Below are 21012 nucleotides of genomic sequence, written 5' to 3' on the forward strand. Positions count from 1 at the left end.
GGAGGAAGACTTTCCCTCCTGAATCTCCTCAGCTACACATGAACCAGGTGGTCCTGAACGTATAAGTCTGAGCCGTTAGCGCTGTTAGCTGTTAGCTGCCTGTCAGCAGCTCCAGCAGCTCTGGAAAGCTGTGGAGACTCACGGCAGGTTGTGGCAGCTGCAGGAAGAGCTGCTGGAAGTTGCTGCTGCTACGATTTGAGCTGCTGTCTGTCTCCAGATGAGGATCAGCAGGTAAAGAATAAAGTCTGGTTTTACTTTTACACCCTCAGAAGCACAAATCCGTCCCATTGTAGGAAGATTTCAACAGAAACTCTGAAAGAACAGAAGTCTGAAACTAGCATATCTACACCAGATAAGCTCACATCCCTTCATATGGGTTTGTGGGCGTGGCTTTCTATGTCTGCAAGGCGAGGCCCCGCCTACCTGTATCTGGAGGGAGGGGCTGTGGGTTTTTTAAATTTTCTCCTGACATAAAAAACGTTTCTGTCATGAAAAACATAACCTGGTTTTACCCTGTAGGGGGCGCTGTGAGCCATTTTTTACCCCCAAAATCCTGTTTTTTAAAATAAACTTAAAGAAATACAAATTTTATCAACAGTATGTGATATTTATCACAATTAAGTAATTCTGTGTTGTTTACAGCTCAAAAAGCACATTTCTGTTTGCACTACCCCAACAACACGTCTTCATCTTTCAATTCTGAAGGAAAAATAATAAAAACAATTACAGAAATACAAAAAACAGCTGGTTTTTATTTTGCTTTTTCTAGTTTTTCATCTTTGGATTTTCATTTTTCCGATTTTGATTGTTAATGAAAAAACTGAAAAATAATGGTATTCCCATTTTTTTCAATTTTGGTTTAAAAAAAAAAAAAAAAAAAAAAGAATTGCCTGATTCTTTAATCTAAGAGCATTTTGTTCCCCAGTAAAAAAAACGGATTATTTCCAAGTAAGGCTGTGAAATATCATCTGTATGAAGGAGGTAAAATATTACATATATATTATCTATTAATCTTTACTCATATTCATATAAAACACCATCATGATATTTCCTTTTTCTTCCATGTAGATGGATTTATGACTATAACTAAAACCATCCACAGTGTCATTTAACCCTCTCATGGATAGTCTCCGTCACAGCGGACACCTACCTGACCAGTGGTTCTAGTATTTTCATCCATGGAGAGGGTAGCGATAAACAGAAAAAAAAACGATGCAGATTTATTATTTAAAGAATATTCATATTATAAAAATATGGAAACATGTTTAAACATTTTAGGAAAGTTTATAAAAATAAACTAGAAGCACTCAGAGCGCGCAGACCTTCACCAAGTACATTTATTTATTTATTTGTTTGTTTTTTTGTTTGTTTGTTTGTTTGTTTGTTTGTTTGCTGACAACCATTGTGAATATTATTGCTGAGTTAGAAGCTGTAATGGTGAAATCATCCCTACCTCCCACTAGTAAAGAACCCTGTAAAAATTTGGGGCTGATCCGGATTCTCCCCCAAATCTAATCGGCTGTTTTTTTATTCCTGAGATTTCCTGAAAATTTAATCTTAATCCGTCCATAAAGTGAGTTTTGTTGCTGACAGACATAAAAGTAAAATATGATTTAGAAGCATCGGTGTGTGTCTGTAAATGATTGTATGAAATAAAAACGTGTGTCTCTGCATGAAGGAGAGAATTCTGACACAGTAAGCCACGTGTCATGAACCTGGTAAACAGCCATGATGAAAAGCCTGAAAAACCCGCCGCTTGGTCAACATGCTGCTGTCGCTCCACGCGGTGCGTTCACTGTCTGTCCTTCTGTCAGAAAGTTTCTGTGTCCAGACCGTAAAGGTCTTATCTGTGAACAAACCTTTCAAGACGTCAAACTCTCATGACAAACGTGAGTAGTGACTTTATTACTCGCTGTAAAAAGGACTGATCTGGATACGAATTCAATAAAACCATCATTATAATTACAACCTTTTAGCAAGGAGCTCCATCCACACCCACAACCCGAGACCTTTACACTCTTTAAGATTTAACTGATTATGAACTGTCAGGTGGAGAGCTCTGACTACGTGATATGAACCCTGTGGGCCTTGAAGACGACGTATTTGACAGATCCTGCTGCTGTGGGGACACATCATGAAGGTTTGGAGAGGAAAACTCAGGAAACGTGTGCTGTTCCAGCCTGAAAGGTTTTTATTGAAGCTCCGAGTGTTTGAAGTAAGCAGACATGCATATCTGCAGTGAAGAGCAGATAAAAGAAAATCCGGATCATGTGAGGCAGCTGAGGCCTCCCTGACCCGAGACGACGACGACGATGATGATGATGATGATGAAAAATACAAACTAAACCATAAACAGTGGTATATTTTATGAGGAAGAGGATGGGTTCCTCTCATCAGCTCCGCATCAGGCTGATTTACAACTTCTCTGTTGCCATGGCGACATCTAGACGGCATAAAGTTAAATGGTTATCTGTCATCTGAGCTCCATATTTACAGAAATATTTGAGGTTTGTGAGAGTGTGAGAGCCTCACCCGTTCAGAAGATGCCTTGCTCCTTCCGACGGTCAATATCTCTCTTCAGCTGGCAGGTGGCGCACATGGGGCAGAACGCAGCTGCGATGAAGTCCTTACACATTGACCCCTGCAAGCACAAACAGCAGGCCTGAGAGTGTGCAGCAGAGACCTGCTGCATCAGGGTTTCACAGAATCCCAGTTCCTGGTGGATGCAGCGACTGCACAGCATGACTCAGCAGAAATGGATGTATGAACAACATGCTTTAAATAAAAGGAGGAAGTTTTTGTTTGGGAACTTCTGCACTTTGTTCTAAACAAACTGTAAGTATGAAAAATCAAACACGAGGCGGTTTAAAGATAACGCTTCACACAGGACTTTGTTTGTTTTTGTGTGTCATGGTGCAGTAGTTCCCAACCCGGGGCTCAATGCATGAGTTATAAACGCTGTGACGTTATAACTATGAACCAACACGTATCGGCTGTGTTCTGGATGGACACCTGGAAGTTAATACAGGTCGACATCTATGGTGCCTGAACAGAAACAAACTTAATCAAGAACCAAGAAAAGAGGTTCAGCTGCTTTGTATTTATGTTCATATGGCTGAAAAAAAGACATCAGAGAGGATTTTATATATCAGAAAACCAAAGTTCAGCTTGATGAGCAGCTCATTGTAATACTGCAAAGTCACTACTTTGTGGGGAAAGGAGCTAATTTATCATAATAATGGCCTAAAATAGACTAAAATCTAATAAAGTTAATTTACAGAGTTCAAACTAAAATAGTTCAAATCTGACCAGTAAGATGCTGGATAACATCAATTCATCAGTGTTTATACTTTATGATGCCGTACAGCGATATCATTTAAATAAATTTCCATGTAGTTTTCCACACACAGCAGGGTATTTGCATGTGGAAAGGTCATAACAGATCAGGTGTTTATCAGCTGCTGTTTTACTCTGTGAATAAAAAGCTTCTTTTTAATTGAATGCAGATTAATTTACAGATTTTCTCCATGCTGATGTTGTATTTAAATGAATCATTATGATGTCACACAGCCACACGGCTACAAAATGAATAATAAAAGTTTATTTAATTATGACTTCTTTCCAAATCCCTTCAGAAAAGTGCCGTGCAGCTGCTGGAACATATTAACATGTTTAGAAACGTACTCTGATGTTGTATCTGGTCCTGTAGACGCTGCGGATGGGCATCCCGTGACCACACATGCAGCACTCGTCCATGTCGCTGGCGATGGAGCAGCCCAGACACGTGTAGCAGAACAGACCGTAGAGGCCTGAAGCACACGGGACGGACACGCATCAGAAGATGCTCTGTTAGATAAGGGTTTTATTTTTTCTCCCTGAACATAAATGGCTTAGAGACTATAACTGATGGGACAAATAGATTTTTAAAGACCAGAAGGAAAACATTAGACCCCAACTTGGACACCCAGCCGGGGTTCTGGGTCAGATCTGGATACTTACAGGTTCCACAGTCATCACAGAAGTCACACAGGCCGGTCTGGAAGTCAGAGGGTTCGTATCTACCCGGTTGGTTGGTCACAGCCATGATCAGGATAAAAACTTCTCCCTGTGGGATGAAAAGAGTCGCTTCTTATCAGCCAAGAGCTCCTCTAATACTTCTCTATCTGGCCCTGCAGAGATCAGAATAAATCAGATGCAGAGGCATCCGGTCGTTAGAAAGATGAATCTTACCAGCTGCAGAACTGCTGATGGCGTCTCCTGGATGGCAGAATGAATCCAGGAGGCAGCGTCGGCTTTTATAACTGATCAGCCCGGTCTGGAGACTTTAGTCTGCGTGACATACTTCCTGTAATGAGGCCACTAAACACACCTATGCTCACACACCTATTAAACATCTACAGCAAACGTGATCTTTGTGGATCGTTTGAGTTTGAACTAAAATAAAGGTTAAAATAAAAATCCAACTTTTCCACACAAACGTGATCTGAACGATCGACTTTTATATTAAGAAGGAATAAAGCTTCATTATCCTGACCCACCTTATCGTATTAGCAACACCTAATGTCAGATATCAGTGATTAATGAGAAGTCATGTTTAACAGTCGCTATCTGGCTGCTGTCCCATGGCAACGGTTGCTATGTTCCAATTTAATGACACCAGTTGGTGGTTTAAAGTCCATTTACTGAACAGCATTTCCTTATTTTTCTCTTTTTTGTGCTACTTTCTTGCAATTTTCCAGTTGTACAGCAGTTTGTAACATATGTTGTATAACTACAGCCACAGGAAAAAGACAATTTCTCTACAACAGGCGAGATATTAAACCATATTTTTATTCATTGAACATAAACTACAATACAGAATCACTGTGTAAAAACCTGCATCCACCCTCACTGCTTCCACAGAAATGAGCCAGTAGCTGCTAAACATCTATAAAAGCAGAAACTTCTAGCATTCAGTTGTGTTACCGCAAGGCCACGGAGGAAAGACACCAGAATTATCTCAGAGAAGAAACTGTTGCTGTGCATCAGTCTGGGAAGGTTTTCAGGTCATCAGGTTTTCTAACTTTGAGTTACCAGCCATAGGTTTTCTAACTTTGAGTTACCTGCCGCAGGTTTTCTAACACTCAGTTACCAGCTGTAGGTTTTCTAACACTCAGTTGTCAGCCGTAGGTTTTCTAACACTCAGTTACCAGCCGTAGGTTTTCTAACTTTGAGTTACCAACCGTAGATTTTCTAACACTCAGCTACCAGCCGTAGGTTTTCTAACTTTGAGTTACCAACCGTAGGTTTTCTAACACTCAGCTACCAGCCGTAGGTTTTCTAACACTCAGTTACCAGTCGTAGGTTTTGTTTTCTAACACTCAGTTACCAGTCGTAGGTTTTCTAACTTTGAGTTACCAACCGTAGGTTTTCTAACACTCAGCTACCAGCCGTAGGTTTTCTAACACTCAGTTACCAGCCGTAGGTTTTCTAACTTCGAGTTACCAGCCATAGGTTTTTTCTAACACTTTGTTAGAAAACCTACGGCTGACAACTATCAGTTACCAGCCGTAGGTTTTCTAACACTCAGTTATCCGCCGTAGGTTTTCTAACACTCAGTTACCAGCCGTAGGTTTTCTAACACTAAGTTATCATCTGTAGGTTTTCTAACACTCAGTTACCATCCGTAGGTTTTCTAACACTCAGCTATCAGCTGTAGGTTTTCTAACACTGAGTTACCAGCTGTAGGTTTTCTAACACTCAGTTGTCAGCCGTAGGTTTTCTAACACTCAGTTACCAGCCGTAGGTTTTCTAACACTCAGTTACCAGCCGTAGGTTTTCTAACTTTGAGTTACCAACCGTAGGTTTTCTAACACTCAGCTACCAGCCGTAGGTTTTCTAACTTCGAGTTACCAACCATAGGTTTTCTAACACTCAACTACCAGCCGTAGGTTTTCTAACACTCAGCTACCAGCCGTAGGTTTTCTAACTTCGAGTTACCAGCCATAGGTTTTTTCTAACACTTTGTTAGAAAACCTACGGCTGACAACTATCAGTTACCAGCCGTAGGTTTTATAACACTCAGTTACCAGCCGTAGGTTTTCTAACACTAAGTTATCATCTGTAGGTTTTCTAACACTGAGTTACCATCCGTAGGTTTTCTAACACTCAGCTATCAGCTGTAGGTTTTCTAACACTCAGTTACCAGCCGTAGGTTTGCTAAATTTGAGTTACCAGCCGTCAGTTATCAGCTGTAGGTTTTCTAACACTAAGTTACCAGCCGTAGGTTTTCTAACTTTGAGTTACCAGCTGTAGGTTTTCTAACACTCAGTTATCAGCCGTAGGTTTTCTAACTTTGAGTTACCAGCCGTAGGTTTTCTAACACTCAGTTACCAGCCGTAGGTTTTCTAACTTCGAGTTACCAGCCATAGGTTTTTTCTAACACTTTGTTAGAAAACCTACGGCTGACAACTATCAGTTACCAGCCGTAGGTTTTCTAACACTCAGTTATCCGCCGTAGGTTTTCTAACACTCAGTTACCAGCCGTAGGTTTTCTAACTTTGAGTTACCAGCCGTAGGTTTTCTAACACTAAGTTACCAGCCGTAGGTTTTCTAACTTTGAGTTACCAGCCGTAGGTTTTCTAACACTCAGTTATCAGCCATAGGTTTTCTAACACTCGGTTACCAGCTGTAGCTTTTCTAATACTCAGTTATCAGCTGTAGGTTTTCTAACACTGAGTTACCAGCCGTAGGTTTGCTAACTTTGAGTTACCAGCCGTAGGTTTTCTAACACTGAGTTACCATCCGTAGGTTTTCTAACACTCAGTTATCAGCTGTAGGTTTTCTAACACTCAGTTACCAGCCGTAGGTTTGCTAACTTTGAGTTACCAGCCGTAGGTTTTGTAACACTCAGTTATCAGCTGTAGGTTTTGTAACACTCAGTTATCAGCTGTAGGTTTTCTAACACTAAGTTACCAGCCGTAGGTTTTCTAACACTGAGTTACCAGCCGTAGGTTTTCTAACACTGAGTTACCAGCTGTAGGTTTTCTTACTTTGAGTTACCAGCCGTAGGTTTTCTTACTTTGAGTTACCAGCCATAGGTTTGCTAACACTGAGTTATCAGCTGTAGGTTTGCTAACACTCCCTTCTTTACTGCCACTCATCTGTATCTGAAACTCATCAGTAACTCGCCCACTTTCCCGGGTTTGTAGGTTACTCATGTTCTGATTATCTCATCTTAAACAATCATTTTTGATTGGATGAATCTGAATTTTAAACTTCAAATAAGGATCTTTCTATATCATTCTTATTCTAGCTCTTTGTTTATTATGATTTGATGACATGCATTTGAAACTTTGGGTCAGTTAAGTGCAGAGATAAATGTAAACAGTATATAAATATATTATCACCAGGTAAAGAACTTCTCCTTCATGTCTTATTTCCCGCTTTCCACCCGCACTGAAGAGGTGTCAAACTGTTTTTATGGCTGTGCGTACAGAAGTTAAACACATGACACACCTTGTCCTCACATGTTTCCCCCTCAGATTCACCTTCCAGGCTTTGACCCCTGCAGTGCTCCGCCGTGGACACACGGTGGCGCTGCTTCCCATGAAACCAGCTGACGTGGAAGCAACCGGTGCAGGAACAAGCACGACGACCTGGCTGTAATGATACAGGCTCCCACATAATGAGCAGCTGTAACTGAAACTCAGGGATTGGCGTGATTTTCGATTTCCGACAGGCTAAAGATAGACACTCTGGACAGGGTGCTTATTTGGCTGCAACACCCAGAAAGACCCCAGAACTTCTCACCAAACAGAACATGCGTCATGTTCTCAGACATGTTACTAAACAAACAGCTTCAGTTTAGGAGTTTTGCTTAGCTTAGACATAATAAACTTTAATTATCACATGACTTCGTTTACCTGCATATTAAATTAAGAATAAATAATAATAATAATAGAACAATGTAACACTGGAAGAGGTTACTCTGTTCCAACTCATGTAGAAAAGACTCAAAAGTTTCAAATATTCACATTAAAAGTATAAATTGATGTTATTGATGCATCAGGTAGGAGCCTGACCTCCCAGCTGAGGCTCCTCCGGAGGACGTTCGGGGTCCAGGGACGGTTAATAAAAGAGAGATAAAACTGATCTGTGAACACATGCGTGTGGAATACTTGCAGGTTTTGGGGAAAATCATGGCTTCCTTTTAAAGCACAAGTTAAATCTTGAGTTTTCTTTTTTTATATATAAAAACAGTTGAACAGAGAAGTGAAAACGTTTATAAAGATGTAGACCTGAAGGTCTCAAAGACTTGTTTAGAACCTGGGGAGACCTGGCTTTCCAGGCTGCTGCCCCAGACAGGAAAGCTTTTTGTTAATGTCATTATTATTTTTATGTTGTTTTATTGCAGCCATTTGATGTCCATCACTTTGTGATTTTTACCTGTGAAAAGTGCTGTATAAATAAACTTTACCTACTAGTTAAAATGTGGTGAATAGTTTATTATATTACATAAAATCTGAGATGGGACTAAAACGTGAGTCACTGTTCGTAGATTACATAGTTAAAATGAAACAGTGATGCAGGATATAAATATTACAAATATCTTCATTTTTATATTGTGATATTTCATTAATAATGTTTGTAACACATATTTTATCCGTAAATTATGAACTTTTCTAATAAAAAGTGCTTGTTTTGCTCTGCTGCAGACAAACTAATTTTTTACATCATTAATTATTTGATCTCTATATTGTTTTACTTTTGGGGGTACGTGTAGTATTTATATGACTTTATATTCTGTATTATGGTATCTTACAGCTTTATTAGCACATGTCTCGCTACAACTATAAAGTTGAACTGATTTGACATTCAGCTGTTTGGTGACGTTTTACATGTAGAAAGTAAACATACAGTAGATGAGTATTATGTAGACTAAATGGAAACATTTGCATGGAACAAATTTTATATCAGATTTTTTTTGCTGGTATTTGTTTTATTTACATAAAATACATCATTTCCAGTATTTTTAATTGAGCAAAAGGATGTAAATACTGTTGTTTCAACCACTGCAAGTGGAAAAAAAGGTGCTTTTAAACACATAAAAGACATTAAATGACTGAACTTGCGGGTATCTGATGCTGCTAATGTGAAATAAATGTATTAAAGAGGACAAACAGTAGGAGGTGCAACGACGCAGAAATGTTTCCAACTTTGATTAAGCTGCAAATTCCTGTTTAAAGACAAACTTTAAAGGTTGAGGTTTGGTTTTGGAGTTTGTCAGTACCTCAAATTTAAGTGAAAATGCTTTTTTTTCACCTCTAACTCTGCTAACACTTTGAAGATTAAGAATAATTCTACTTCTACTAAGACAGTTCAAAGGTTGCAGTAAATTAGAAAAACATATTTTTAGTTCTTAGACGCTGCTAGTGTTTTTAAGTAAAATCATAATCTACAATCTGGAATTTATTTTTATAAGTATAAAGTAAAACAAAGGTGTTAAAAAGATCAGACACTCATATCTGAGGGAGTCCCAATTCTATAATAATAATAAAATACAAAAACCAGAAAACAATCATTTTCAGCTCATCTTTTATTCCCAATAGAAGGTAAAAACATCTCAGATGACGAAACTGAGACATTTTATCATGTAAAATATGAGCTGATAGTGAATCTGATGGAAAAAGTTGGAACAGGAGCAACAAAAGGCTGGAAAAGTACCTGGTACAAACCAGAAACACCTGGAGGAGCATTGGACAACTAACCAGGTTACCTGGTAACAGGTCAGTAACATGACTGGGTATAAAAGGAGCATTTCAGAGAGGCAGAGTCTCTCAGATGGAAAGATGGACGGAGGTTCACCAATCTGAGACAAACTAGATCTAAAACTGGTACAAGTTCAGAAAAATGTTCCTCAGAATTTAAAGATCCTCCATCTACAGTGTAGAATATCATCAGAAGATTCAGAGAATCAGGAGGAATCTCTGTAAGCAACATCTGCTCCCATCCAGACAACGTCTCTTTCAGGGAACACCTTGCAGGTTTCAGCAAGACGATGCTGAACCACATCCTGCATCCATCACAGCAGCATGGCTTCACAGGAGAAGAGTCCGGCTGCTGAACTGGCCTGCCTGCAGTCCAGACCTTTCACCAATACACAACATCTGGATCATCATGGAAGCAGAAATCCAGCAACCAAGGTCCAGGACTGTAGAGCAGCTAGAATCCTGCATCAGACCAGAATGGGACAACATCCCTCTCCTAGAACTCCAGCAACTGGTCTCCTCACTTCCCAGACATTTCCAGACATGTTAGAAGAAGAGATGCTACACCGTGCTGAACATCACCCTGGAACTACTTTTTACACCGTGCTGAACATCACCCTGGAACAACTTTTTACACCGTGCTGAACATCACCCTGGAACAACTTTTTACACCGTGCTGAACATCACCCTGGAACTACTTTTTACACCGTGCTGAACATCACCCTGGAACAACTTTTTACACCGTGCTGAACATCACCCTGGAACTACTTTTTACACCGTGCTCAACATCACCCTGGAACTACTTTTTATACCGTGCCGAACATCACCCTGGAACTACTTTTTATACCGTGCCGAACATCACCCTGGAACTACTTTTTATACCGTGCCGAACATCACCCTGGAACTACTTTTTACACCGTGTTGAACATCACCCTGGAACAACTTTTTACACCGTGCTCAACACCACCCTGGAACTACTTTTTATACCGTGCCGAACATCACCCTGGAACTACTTTTTACACCGTGCCGAACATCACCCTGGAACTACTTTTTACACCGTGCCGAACATCACCCTGGAACAACTTTTTACACCGTGCTGAACATCACCCTGGAACTACTTTTTACACCGTGCTGAACATCACCCTGGAACAACTTTTTACACCGTGCTCAACATCACCCTGGAACTACTTTTTATACCGTGCTGAACATCACCCTGGAACAACTTTTTACACCGTGCTCAACATCACCCTGGAACTACTTTTTACACCGTGCTGAACATCACCCTGGAACTACTTTTTACACCGTGCTGAACATCACCCTGGAACTACTTTTTACACCGTGCTGAACATCACCCTGGAACAACTTTTTACACCGTGCTCAACATCACCCTGGAACTACTTTTTATACCGTGCCGAACATCACCCTGGAACTACTTTTTATACCGTGCCGAACATCACCCTGGAACTACTTTTTACACCGTGCCGAACATCACCCTGGAACTACTTTTTACACCGTGTTGAACATCACCCTGGAACAACTTTTTACACCGTGCTCAACATCACCCTGGAACTACTTTTTATACCGTGCCGAACATCACCCTGGAACTACTTTTTACACCGTGCCGAACATCACCCTGGAACTACTTTTTACACCGTGCCGAACATCACCCTGGAACTACTTTTTACACCGTGCCGAACATCACCCTGGAACTACTTTTCCCACCGTGCCGAACATCACCCTGGAACTACTTTTGACACCGAGCCGAACATCACCCTGGAACTACTTTTTACACCGTGCCGAACATCACCCTGGAACTACTTTTTACACCGAGCCGAACATCACCCTGGAACTACTTTTTACACCGTGCCGAACATCACCCTGGAACTACTTTTTACACCATGATGAACATCACCCTGGAACTACTTTTTACACCGTGCTGAACATCACCCTGGAACTACTTTTAACACCGTGCTGAACATCACCCTGGAACTACTTTTAACACCGTGCCGAACATCACCCTGGAACTACTTTTTACACTGTGCCGAACATCACCCTGGAACTACTTTTTACACTGTGCCGAACATCACCTGGAACTTTTTCCAGACGTGTTGCTGCATCAGATTCACTACAGCTCAAATTTTACATCACATGTAAAATGTCTGTTTCATCATCTGATATGTTGTTTATCTTCTAGTGGGAATAAAATATGACCTGATGAGATTCAGCTTTTTTTTAACATTTACACATTGTCCAAATTTTTGGGAATTGGGGTTTTACATCAACCCCACATTAAACACTGATTATTGGGAGTTTTGATGTTAATTTACTTATTTGATTGAGAATCTGAACATCTTCTATGATTGAGGCTGGAAATATCTTCTTTTTTTTTCAGTAAACTTTTCTGGAAAGTAATTATTAATGTTGAAGACTTACTCTGAGGTAGTAGTGAGTAATAAATCAGAAAGTTGTGCATTTTTCTCCATCAGGACTGCATCCTGCAAAGAGCTGAGGTGTTATTTCAGGGCAGCACTGATAGACATGCGCACAGCTGATGAGGAGACACATCTGCACTGACGTCACCCCCCCTCAGAAAAGGCAGCCAGTATGAGGCTGTCCTGGACATACCCGGTCTCTGCAATGTTAGGAAGGGGGAGCTGCTCCGAGCCAACTCTGCTGCTGTTTGATGCACTTTTTTCCTCCAAACTTCCCGAGCAACTCAGAGCCACAAGCATGAACACAAAGTCCAGACTACAAGGAGGGCAGATAAGCTGAAAGTAGACCCTTCTGCTGGAGGAAACCCAATACTCTGAAAAGCTGAATAAGTGCTTTTTCTGAGACAGTCTGGGCTGAGATACTGGCGCTCGGGTGTCCCGGGCTGAGGGGGAGAACACTCACTGCAGATCCAGAGGATGGCAGAGTTCAGAAGGAGATGAGAAGAGCAGAGTGGAGGAGGTTTGTGTGCGGAACTTGAGAGCTGCACAAGTCTTTTCTCCTGTCTGTGCACATTGGACTGGAGCTGACAATGAAGATGAGCATGGTAAATATCTGCTAACACCCCCCCTGTGCGCTGAGACCAGGTCGGTATCTTTCTGCTAGTTTTATCGCTGCAGATTCGTGCGCGCGTATAAATCCTGTCAGGTAGGCACTCCTTCACAAGCCAGCGTTTACAGCCGTGTGTTTCTGCACCGAGAGTCCAGACAGTGTCTTTGGGGCAGTTGCATGGAAAATGTGCGCTTTAGGCGGCATTTTCGCAGTTTTCACACTTCCAGGTGTGAAGTTTGCACCGCTGCAGGTCTGTTTGAACAGACTTAGAAAATCCTCACACATGCAACAAAACCCGCGGTTTATTTTGATTTGCAGAGGCTCCAGGAAGGTTGTGTTTGAGGTACCGGTGTAATGCATGCGGGCCGGCTGCCAGCTGTCTGGGTCAGAGTGGCCAAGTAGGTAGCGCTGTTTGTCTGGACCGCTGGAGCTCCACAGCTGAGGAAATACACGCGAAGTCCTCCTCTCCCGAAGGCTGCCATCCGTGTTTTCTGCAGTCACTTTCACTGAACATCACTCTTATATCACCTGACGTTTGTTTATAAAAGTTCCTTTCTGAGTGAACTGTGCAGCTGATGCAGACCAGTCTGCACAGCTGGGATTTGTATATCCATCATTTACTTTGTGCAACCTCGTTTCCCCCCTTTTAATTAATCGTTAATCTGTCATCAATAGCTAGTTAATGAGATACACGTGTAAACTGAAGGGTTGCCAAATAAAAGAACATGTTCAGACTGTAAACCTGCAGATGAGCCGGAGCAGAAGAAATAAGACAAACTTTCTGGGGAGGGGAGTTTTTGCAGCTTTTTTGTTCTGTTTTGTTTTATTTTTGCCACTCTGAAATCCACATCTGTTGTGGGACTTGTAGTTTTTGCACAAAATGATGAATGCAGCAGACTGACTGATGATTAAAATGAGTGTAATTCTCAGCATCTTATATATATATATAAAAAAAAACCATGAAAATGTCCATTTTAGTTCAGTGCAACATCCTAAACATGTAAAAGTTGCCGGCTGTTACCGTTTGGAAGCTGGAAACTCAAACTGCTTGGCGTGTAAATATGATGCAGATCATTCATTGGTTGTTGGAGTAGAGCTCATCACTGAAGAGATGGAACCATGTTCTTGTAACTGTCTCTGCAGGAATGCAGATGGATCGGTCAAAGCAAGTTTCCAGTATAGGAGCCACACCTGAGAGAGACGTGTCTGATGGATTACAGAGCTTTCTGCGAGCTGCTGACATGAATTCAGAGGCCAGTAAGATGTGGAAGTGCTCGCCTTCAGGAGGATTCTGAGACCTGGACAAGCCTGTGAGCACGGAGAGCTTTTCAGTGAAGGAGACAAACCATGGACCTGTTATGGTGTGGCATCGGACCAACACTGGGCTTTTAACCCGTTCGTAGCACCCTCTACCCCCACCCCATGTCACATCTTTCCCTGAATTATGGAAATTTTGTGGAAGACGCTGACTTGGACTCTGAGCCTGGTGGTGATGGCTGCTTCCGAGTTTCAGAGCATAAACAGACTTTCGCACAACTCTCAAGGTATGATGGTAACAGGGGGGGAAACATCTCTCAAAGCTTCCATTGAACCAAAAATCTCTTCTTCATCCTCTTCTTTTCTGTTCTGTCCTGATAAAGAGGAGTTCCTGTCCTACCTGCAGCACTACCAGCTGACTGTGCCCGTGCGGGTGGATGAGAATGGGGAGTTCCTGAGCTACGTTGTGAAGCACCAACGGCCTGGCCGACGGAGAAGGGGGGCAGACCCCATCATGGGGCCGCAGCCTGGGCTGGACCCTCCAGAGTCCCAGCTGTTCTACAGACTGTCAGCCTACGGAAAGCACTTTCACTTAAACCTGACACTCAACCCCCACCTGGTGTCTAAACATTTCACAGTGGAGTACTGGGGCAAAGAAGGGCCGGAGTGGCGTCATAACCTGGTAGATAACTGCCACTATGTGGGATTCCTGCAAGATCAGCACAGCACGAGCAGAGTGGCTCTCAGCAACTGCAGGGGCCTGGTGAGTAGAAGCTCCCCGCTTCCCTCAAACAAACCCTCATACCACCATCAGATAACTCACGCATGCAGCCTGGCCTGCTCTCATTGCAGCTACTCTGTCAGAGGACTCAACCAGTTGTCTTGGCTTCTTTCCACTTGGCACTCTGACCCTGCAGGCAGCTCTGAAGTCACGCTCATGTAGAGAAAATCTAATCATCTCAGTGATCTGTGAATGCCGCACCTCAACCGCTGTGATCACATTTCTTTAGTTGTCATACTTAAATCATACGTCTGAGCCGGAGACAGCGCTGCACATGAAGTTTTCTGCTCTGAAACTAAACTCAGCAGCTCTAATAAAGAGTCTAATTATCCCGTCTCAGCTTTTAGTCCCGAGGCTTTTATCCACAGACTGTCCAGCGTCTCCGTGCTAATCAAGGAATTGGAAGAAGTTTTAATAGCTGCTATCCCCCTGCTTCAGAGCAACTCTAAAGAAGGCAGAAAGAGCCCTGCTTCTTATTGACAAATGTAATCATGTGGAGCAAACATGTGGCCAAATGTGTTGGCAAGACCTGCGCTGAGAATCATAAATTGAATTAGTGTTTGCTCTTTTTTCTTCCAGCACCAAAAATGGTCAAAACTGTGTCTGTGCTTTAATGTAATCAGCTGTTTGGACACTACACGATCTTGACATCACGTACCAGTAAAACCCTAAACTGAAAAAGTTTGTGCATGCTAGTGTGAGATGTGGTTAATTGTTTTTATTGTGGGTTTTTACACGGCCAAGCTAGCGTTTGCTATAGACCCAAACCGAAGGGCTTCGAGCAGTTTAAGCTCCAGATGGATGACTAAAGGGAAGAATGTTAAAAGGCTGGTGAAGCTGACTGGAGATGACTGACTAAAACGTCAAATGTGTAAAAGTATGGCCTTGATTTGGAAGTTGAGGGTCTGGATCTGAAGCTGGGGTTAAACTTAGAGTAGAAAGGATGATGATGATGATGATGCTGAGACCTCTAAACTGAGAGTGAACCTTTCTATTCCTTTTATCTAAACTTCCTGCTTTGTAAATGCCCAAATTCTTCATATTTTAAAATGGCAGTGTGTAAGTTTCTGAGAAAATGTGGAGCAAAATATAAGATTCCACCAGAACAAAAGCACAAAATGTTGCAGGAAGGCCTGATTGTGGAGTAGTCACACCTCTGATTCCTCACATCGCTCTCATTCTGGTCGGGGTTAGTTTGGGGGGGGTTGATATTTTACCACTAACAGTTTGTAATCCACCGTGACCTCACTGGTCGTGTCAGAGTCTCTAACTGGTGTCAGTCACCACTGGTTTTACAGCTACCTGCAAGCTCAGGACAGCCTCGTCTGCAGGGAGCTGAAGCACAGCAGAGAGGAAGTTCATGTCCACCTTCGTTGTGCTTGACATGGATTAGTTTTGCATTGTTTTCTGTGTGAATGCACAGTTTACAGATGCTGAATTTCCTCTTTGATAACATTAACGTAGAGAAAACAAGCCTGTTAGCAGATTATAACCTGTTCCTTTCATCCTTTTCTCCACCACAGCACGGTGTCATAACAACAGAGGAAGAACAGTATTTAATAGAGCCTTTAAAGAACACATCCACCACCTCCAGTGAATGGAACCTGGAGAAAGCACAGCAACATGTTATTTATAAAATGTCTGCCATTCCATCACCACAAGAGCATAGCCAGGAGTTCAGCTGTGGCATTTCAGGTTGGTGAACCTCCATCTGGGTTGGACTGTGTGTGGGTGGAACTGACGTAAAGGGAAACTATACATAGCAGGTTAGAGGAAGTGCTGGTTTGGTTCTAGGCCCAGGTTCTGGAAGACATGAGCAGGCCTCTTGTGTGCCGTAGTTACTCCTGGCCTGGACACCTATCAGCCTGTAAGAGAAAGTCTTAGTCCAGCTTTCATAAAAGGCCATTCAGTACATAAAGACCACTAAACTTAGACTTTTATAGAAACACAAAACCTAATTTTAGAAGCAGTAATCATGCTCAGGTTTTAGATCTCAGAGAATCAAACTGTGTTTGCTGACATTAGACAAACTGGAACCAGCACCAGGTGGATATTTTGGTATTTGGGACAAGGTCTTATAGGAAACAGCAAAGGCAGGAAGCTAGCATGCCCCGACACGTAGCATCTTATAGGTTTTTCCCAGAGCATCTGGGTCATAAAACAAAGGCTGTAGCTGCGAGGTTCAGAAGGACACGTTCCCTTTCTGCATCTATCATACATCTCTCAAACATTGTGTCATCATTCCCATGCAGATATCTCTAACCTGCTTCTGTCCTCCCGTCTCTCACAGACCTCATTAAAAACAATGCACCTTGCCCGTTTAGCCCATCCTCCCCTGTCCACTCGTCCCCTCCAAACAGCAGCGAGCGGTCCGCCGGCACCCACAGACGGAGGCGCTCCGTCAGCTCGGAGCGCTTCGTGGAGACGCTGGTGGTCGCTGATAAAATGATGGTTGGTTACCATGGTCGCAGAGACATCGAGCACTACATCTTGTCTGTGATGAATATTGTAAGTTTGGTCATGTTGCTGTTTTTCTGTGTGTATGGTGCAGATGTCTGACTTTGTGTTTTTTCTTCTTTTCTGGAGGTCAGGTTGCCAAACTTTACCGTGATGCCAGTCTAGGAAATGTTGTGAACATTATTGTGACCCGGCTGATTGTTCTCACAGAAGACCAGGTAAGTAGAATGTTCCAGAAAGTCCGAAGCAACCACGCGTTGCTGCTTTAGTATCTGTTCCCTCACCTGTGGTGAGTGTATAATTGATGCACTTGGCGTAAGTGAGCTGCAGTGTTTTCTGAAGGGGCAGAGAGAAGGCAGACTATTCACCATATGGTCACCACTTCAGATCAAAGATGTGCTCAGGCATCTTCCCTCAGGGAGCCTCCATCGAGGATTTTACATGCACTGTACATGTGGATGTGTGTGATGGCAGAAACAGAGTTTCTTTCCACCATCTGTTTTTTCTAAAAGGATTCAAGTAGCTTCTTGTGTAGTACACGTCCAAAAATGAACTTTTTTTCTAAAGTTAATTCAAACACTGATGCAATGGGAAGGAAATTTAGGTCCATTTCTTTGATGAAAGGAGCAGAAAACACTTTAGTTACTTTGGCTAAGAATTGTGCTGCTTATGCAGTAACACCACTACTTTAACATTTTTACACACATGCTGCATCCCAAGATTCTCTGTGAGTTACCTACTGGAGCTGAATGTGAACATGAATTGTAAAATAGACTTTCTTTACAAAGACTTTCTACATCTGAACTGACAGGGTAATGTCTGATTCAACCGGCATGAAAATGGAGACTGTAATATTTACTACGAGTGACTGGTCGTCACATCCTCTGCCTTACACAGTGACACAATATTCAATACAGTGTAATAACATACTACATCAGACATTAAACAACATTATCATGTGACTTAAAATTATGCTTTCCAGTCCAATAAAAAGAGCAGACACAGTTTATTTACAGGATACAAAATGTGAAGCAGCTGATAGGATTTGACACATAATGTATAGTACAGCAGAAGTTAGTAGATACAGTATAAAACAATACGATATATCACCATACTAAGACAAAACATTATATGAAGCAACACCATATGAGAAGATATGACTGAGTACAACATAAGAAAACACGTGTTAGATTGATTAATAAGATTTTATACAATATGTGATGTAATTTTATCTAATACGATTTATCGTAGTATGACATGTCATGACACAATTATGTTATAAGGCACAACATAAAACAACATATAAATATCACGTTGGGCTTTTTGTAATTTGATACAATACAGCACAAGTGATACTCAACTATACATTATATCATGAAATGTTACTATATGTCGAAATAGGACACAGTATGATGTCATACAAAACAATATATGATGCTACACACTACAACATGATACAGCACAATACCATCTGTCACAGAAAGTCTTAATGCATCCATAATTCAGTGCTGTGCAACATGAGAAAATAAACTATATGAAGAATTACTGTCATTCAATAAATGTACTTTTATACAGTAAATCAAAATATGATATGACAATACATAATGACAAGATGGTAAATGATAATGGTAAATAATATCAGGTTGCTAAAAGGTAATGCATGAGACTACAGTAATTTCTGATAAAGGACAGTCCCAACATACTGGGATTGAGCACAATGCAATAGGATGTAATAAAATACAATAAAAATATGATGTGATACAACACGACACATTGAGACAGTACCTGATACGATACATTTAAACAGTTTCAATATGATACACTGAAACAGTACCTGATACGATACATTTAAACAGTACCTGATAAGATACATTGAAACAGTGCCTAATACGATACACTGAAACAGTACATACGATACATTGAAACAGTACCTGATATGATACATTGAAACAGTTTCGATACGATACACTGAAACAGTACCTGATACGATACATTGAAACAGTACCCGATACGATACATTGAAACAGTACCTGATACGATACATTGAAACAGTACCCGATACGATACACTGAAACAGTACCTGATACGATACATTGAAACAGTACCTGATACGATACATTGAAACAGTACCTGATATGATACATTGAAACAGTACCTGATACGATACACTGAAACAGTACCTGATACGATATGGTACATTGAAACAGTACCTGATATGATACATTGAAACAGTACCTGATACGATACATTGAAACTGTACCTGATACGATACACTGAAACAGTACCTAATACGATACATTGAAACAGTACCTGATACGATACATTGAAACAGTACCTGATACGATACACTGAAACAGTACCCGATACGATACACTGAAACAGTACCTAATACGATACATTGAAACAGTACCTAATACGATACATTGAAACACTACCTAATACGATACACTGAAACAGTACCTAATACGATACATTGAAACAGTTTCGATACGATACATTGAAACCGTACCTGATACGATACATTGAAACAGTACCTGATACGATACATTGAAACTGTACCTGATATGATACACTGAAACAGTACCTGATACGATATGGTACATTGAAACAATGCCTGCTGTGATTTGATGTGGTTCGAGTCCCAAATGTGCCAATAGAGGTGAACTACTAGAGAAAGGTGTACAGGTTAATGCAGAGCTAAATTTCCCAATTGGGATTAATAAAGCATTATTATAATTTATTATTATGATACGACATGATACAACACCCTGACTCATATAATAAGAAGTTATATTGCAGGTATAGTACAGCAATGCATTATGATATAATATGATACAGTGAGATATATTATCATGTGATACAATATGATATGTAATAAAATGCATTTAGGATTTATAAATTATAAACATATAATACAGTTTAAGGTTATAAAATGATACATCACAAAATGATAAAAAAAATTCAGGACGGTGGAGCATCATATGAGATAAGATTAAACTACTCTTTATAATCCAGCACATTACAACACCGTTCTGTACAACTCAGTGCAATATGAAATGAAATGTTCTGTGGTTCAGTGTTGCAGAACTTTACCATGTTGTGTGCTAAAGTGTTTGTATTTTGCAGCCAAACCTGGAAATTAATCATCATGCTGACAAGTCTCTGGACAGTTTCTGTAAGTGGCAGAAAACCATCCTGTCTCATCACAGTGGTGGGAACAGTATTCCAGAGAACGGTATGGCTCATCATGACAACGCTGTCCTAATCACCCGGTAAGAGTTGGCTCACAGCTACGCACCACATTTAACTCACGTCCCAGTAGAAAGTTCATTGTAATTTTCTCATTTAGAGCAAATGGTTTGCAGGTTACTTTTGAAGCCCTCGGCAGCCGCCAGCAGCTACAGCAAGAAAACCTTGAAACGTCCAGTTTTTGTGCACAAATCTTACCTGTAACTGAGGGAATAAATTGTGCTGCTGCAGACATACTGTACCTGTCACCCTGCAATTAATGTCAAGGCTGTTAGTATTAAACAGCAAAACTCTGCCATTACTGGGCAGAAGCTTCACTGTTGCCAGAAATGTTTCCTGGCAACTAAAATGTATATATTCTCCAAATGGCTCTGTCCTCAGAGAGGATGGTGTTTTTTGATTGACATGGGCTAAAGCCAAGATGTGTGACTCTCTGGGGTGTGTATGAAACAGGCTTTCTATCATCACTGAGCTCTT

The 21012-nt window shown here is 41.2% G+C and overlaps 2 protein-coding genes and 1 long non-coding RNA gene across 6 annotated transcripts in view; 1 reads left to right on the forward strand and 2 right to left on the reverse strand.

Annotated features, from left to right (window-relative positions):
- Positions 1 to 316: 316 nt before the first annotated feature.
- Positions 317 to 7992, reverse strand: LOC121630215. The gene is made up of 3 exons (XR_006008489.1): positions 7980 to 7992; positions 4886 to 4890; positions 317 to 462 (listed from the first exon to the last, which is right to left on the reverse strand). It is a non-coding gene; the product is annotated as an uncharacterized LOC121630215 (long non-coding RNA).
- On the reverse strand, positions 1884 to 4507 carry LOC121630214 (placenta-specific gene 8 protein-like). Its single transcript, XM_041970363.1, has 5 exons — positions 4231 to 4507; positions 4000 to 4105; positions 3685 to 3809; positions 2533 to 2641; positions 1884 to 2443 (listed from the first exon to the last, which is right to left on the reverse strand). The coding sequence occupies exons 2-4, from the start codon at positions 4082 to 4084 to the stop codon at positions 2537 to 2539; spliced, it is 315 nt and encodes a 104-aa protein (XP_041826297.1). The 5' UTR covers positions 4085 to 4105; positions 4231 to 4507; the 3' UTR covers positions 1884 to 2443; positions 2533 to 2536.
- A 4474-nt stretch (positions 7993 to 12466) lies between the features above and the next one.
- Positions 12467 to 21012, forward strand: part of adamts6 (ADAM metallopeptidase with thrombospondin type 1 motif, 6) — a 76591-nt gene continuing 68045 nt past the window's right edge. For all 4 annotated transcript variants that reach the window (XR_006008536.1, XR_006008537.1, XM_041970775.1 and 1 more), the window contains exons 1-7: positions 12467 to 12786; positions 13935 to 14335; positions 14432 to 14811; positions 16353 to 16524; positions 17120 to 17337; positions 17421 to 17504; positions 20413 to 20558. Coding sequence is in view for 2 of the 4 variants with exons in the window: in XM_041970775.1 (XP_041826709.1) it covers positions 14236 to 14335; positions 14432 to 14811; positions 16353 to 16524; positions 17120 to 17337; positions 17421 to 17504; positions 20413 to 20558 (1100 nt within the window). In the remaining 2 variants the exon portion in view is untranslated. The remainder of the gene's footprint in view (positions 12787 to 13934; positions 14336 to 14431; positions 14812 to 16352; positions 16525 to 17119; positions 17338 to 17420; positions 17505 to 20412; positions 20559 to 21012) is intronic.

The sequence above is a fragment of the Melanotaenia boesemani genome, chromosome 19 (assembly GCF_017639745.1).
Source record: "Melanotaenia boesemani isolate fMelBoe1 chromosome 19, fMelBoe1.pri, whole genome shotgun sequence".
Classification (NCBI taxonomy): Eukaryota; Metazoa; Chordata; class Actinopteri; order Atheriniformes; family Melanotaeniidae; genus Melanotaenia; species Melanotaenia boesemani.

Excerpts from the sequence above, each read along its gene's own strand:
- LOC121630214 (XM_041970363.1), bottom strand. The coding sequence starts at position 4,084 with ATGGCTGTGACCAACCAACCGGGTAGATACGAACCCTCTGACTTCCAG. Across the intron at positions 3,810-3,999 it reads CTGTGATGACTGTGGAACCT|GCCTCTACGGTCTGTTCTGC; the intron begins GTAAGTATCCAG and ends CGTGTGCTTCAG. Across the intron at positions 2,642-3,684 it reads GGACCAGATACAACATCAGA|GGGTCAATGTGTAAGGACTT; the intron begins GTACGTTTCTAA and ends TTGTGCTTGCAG.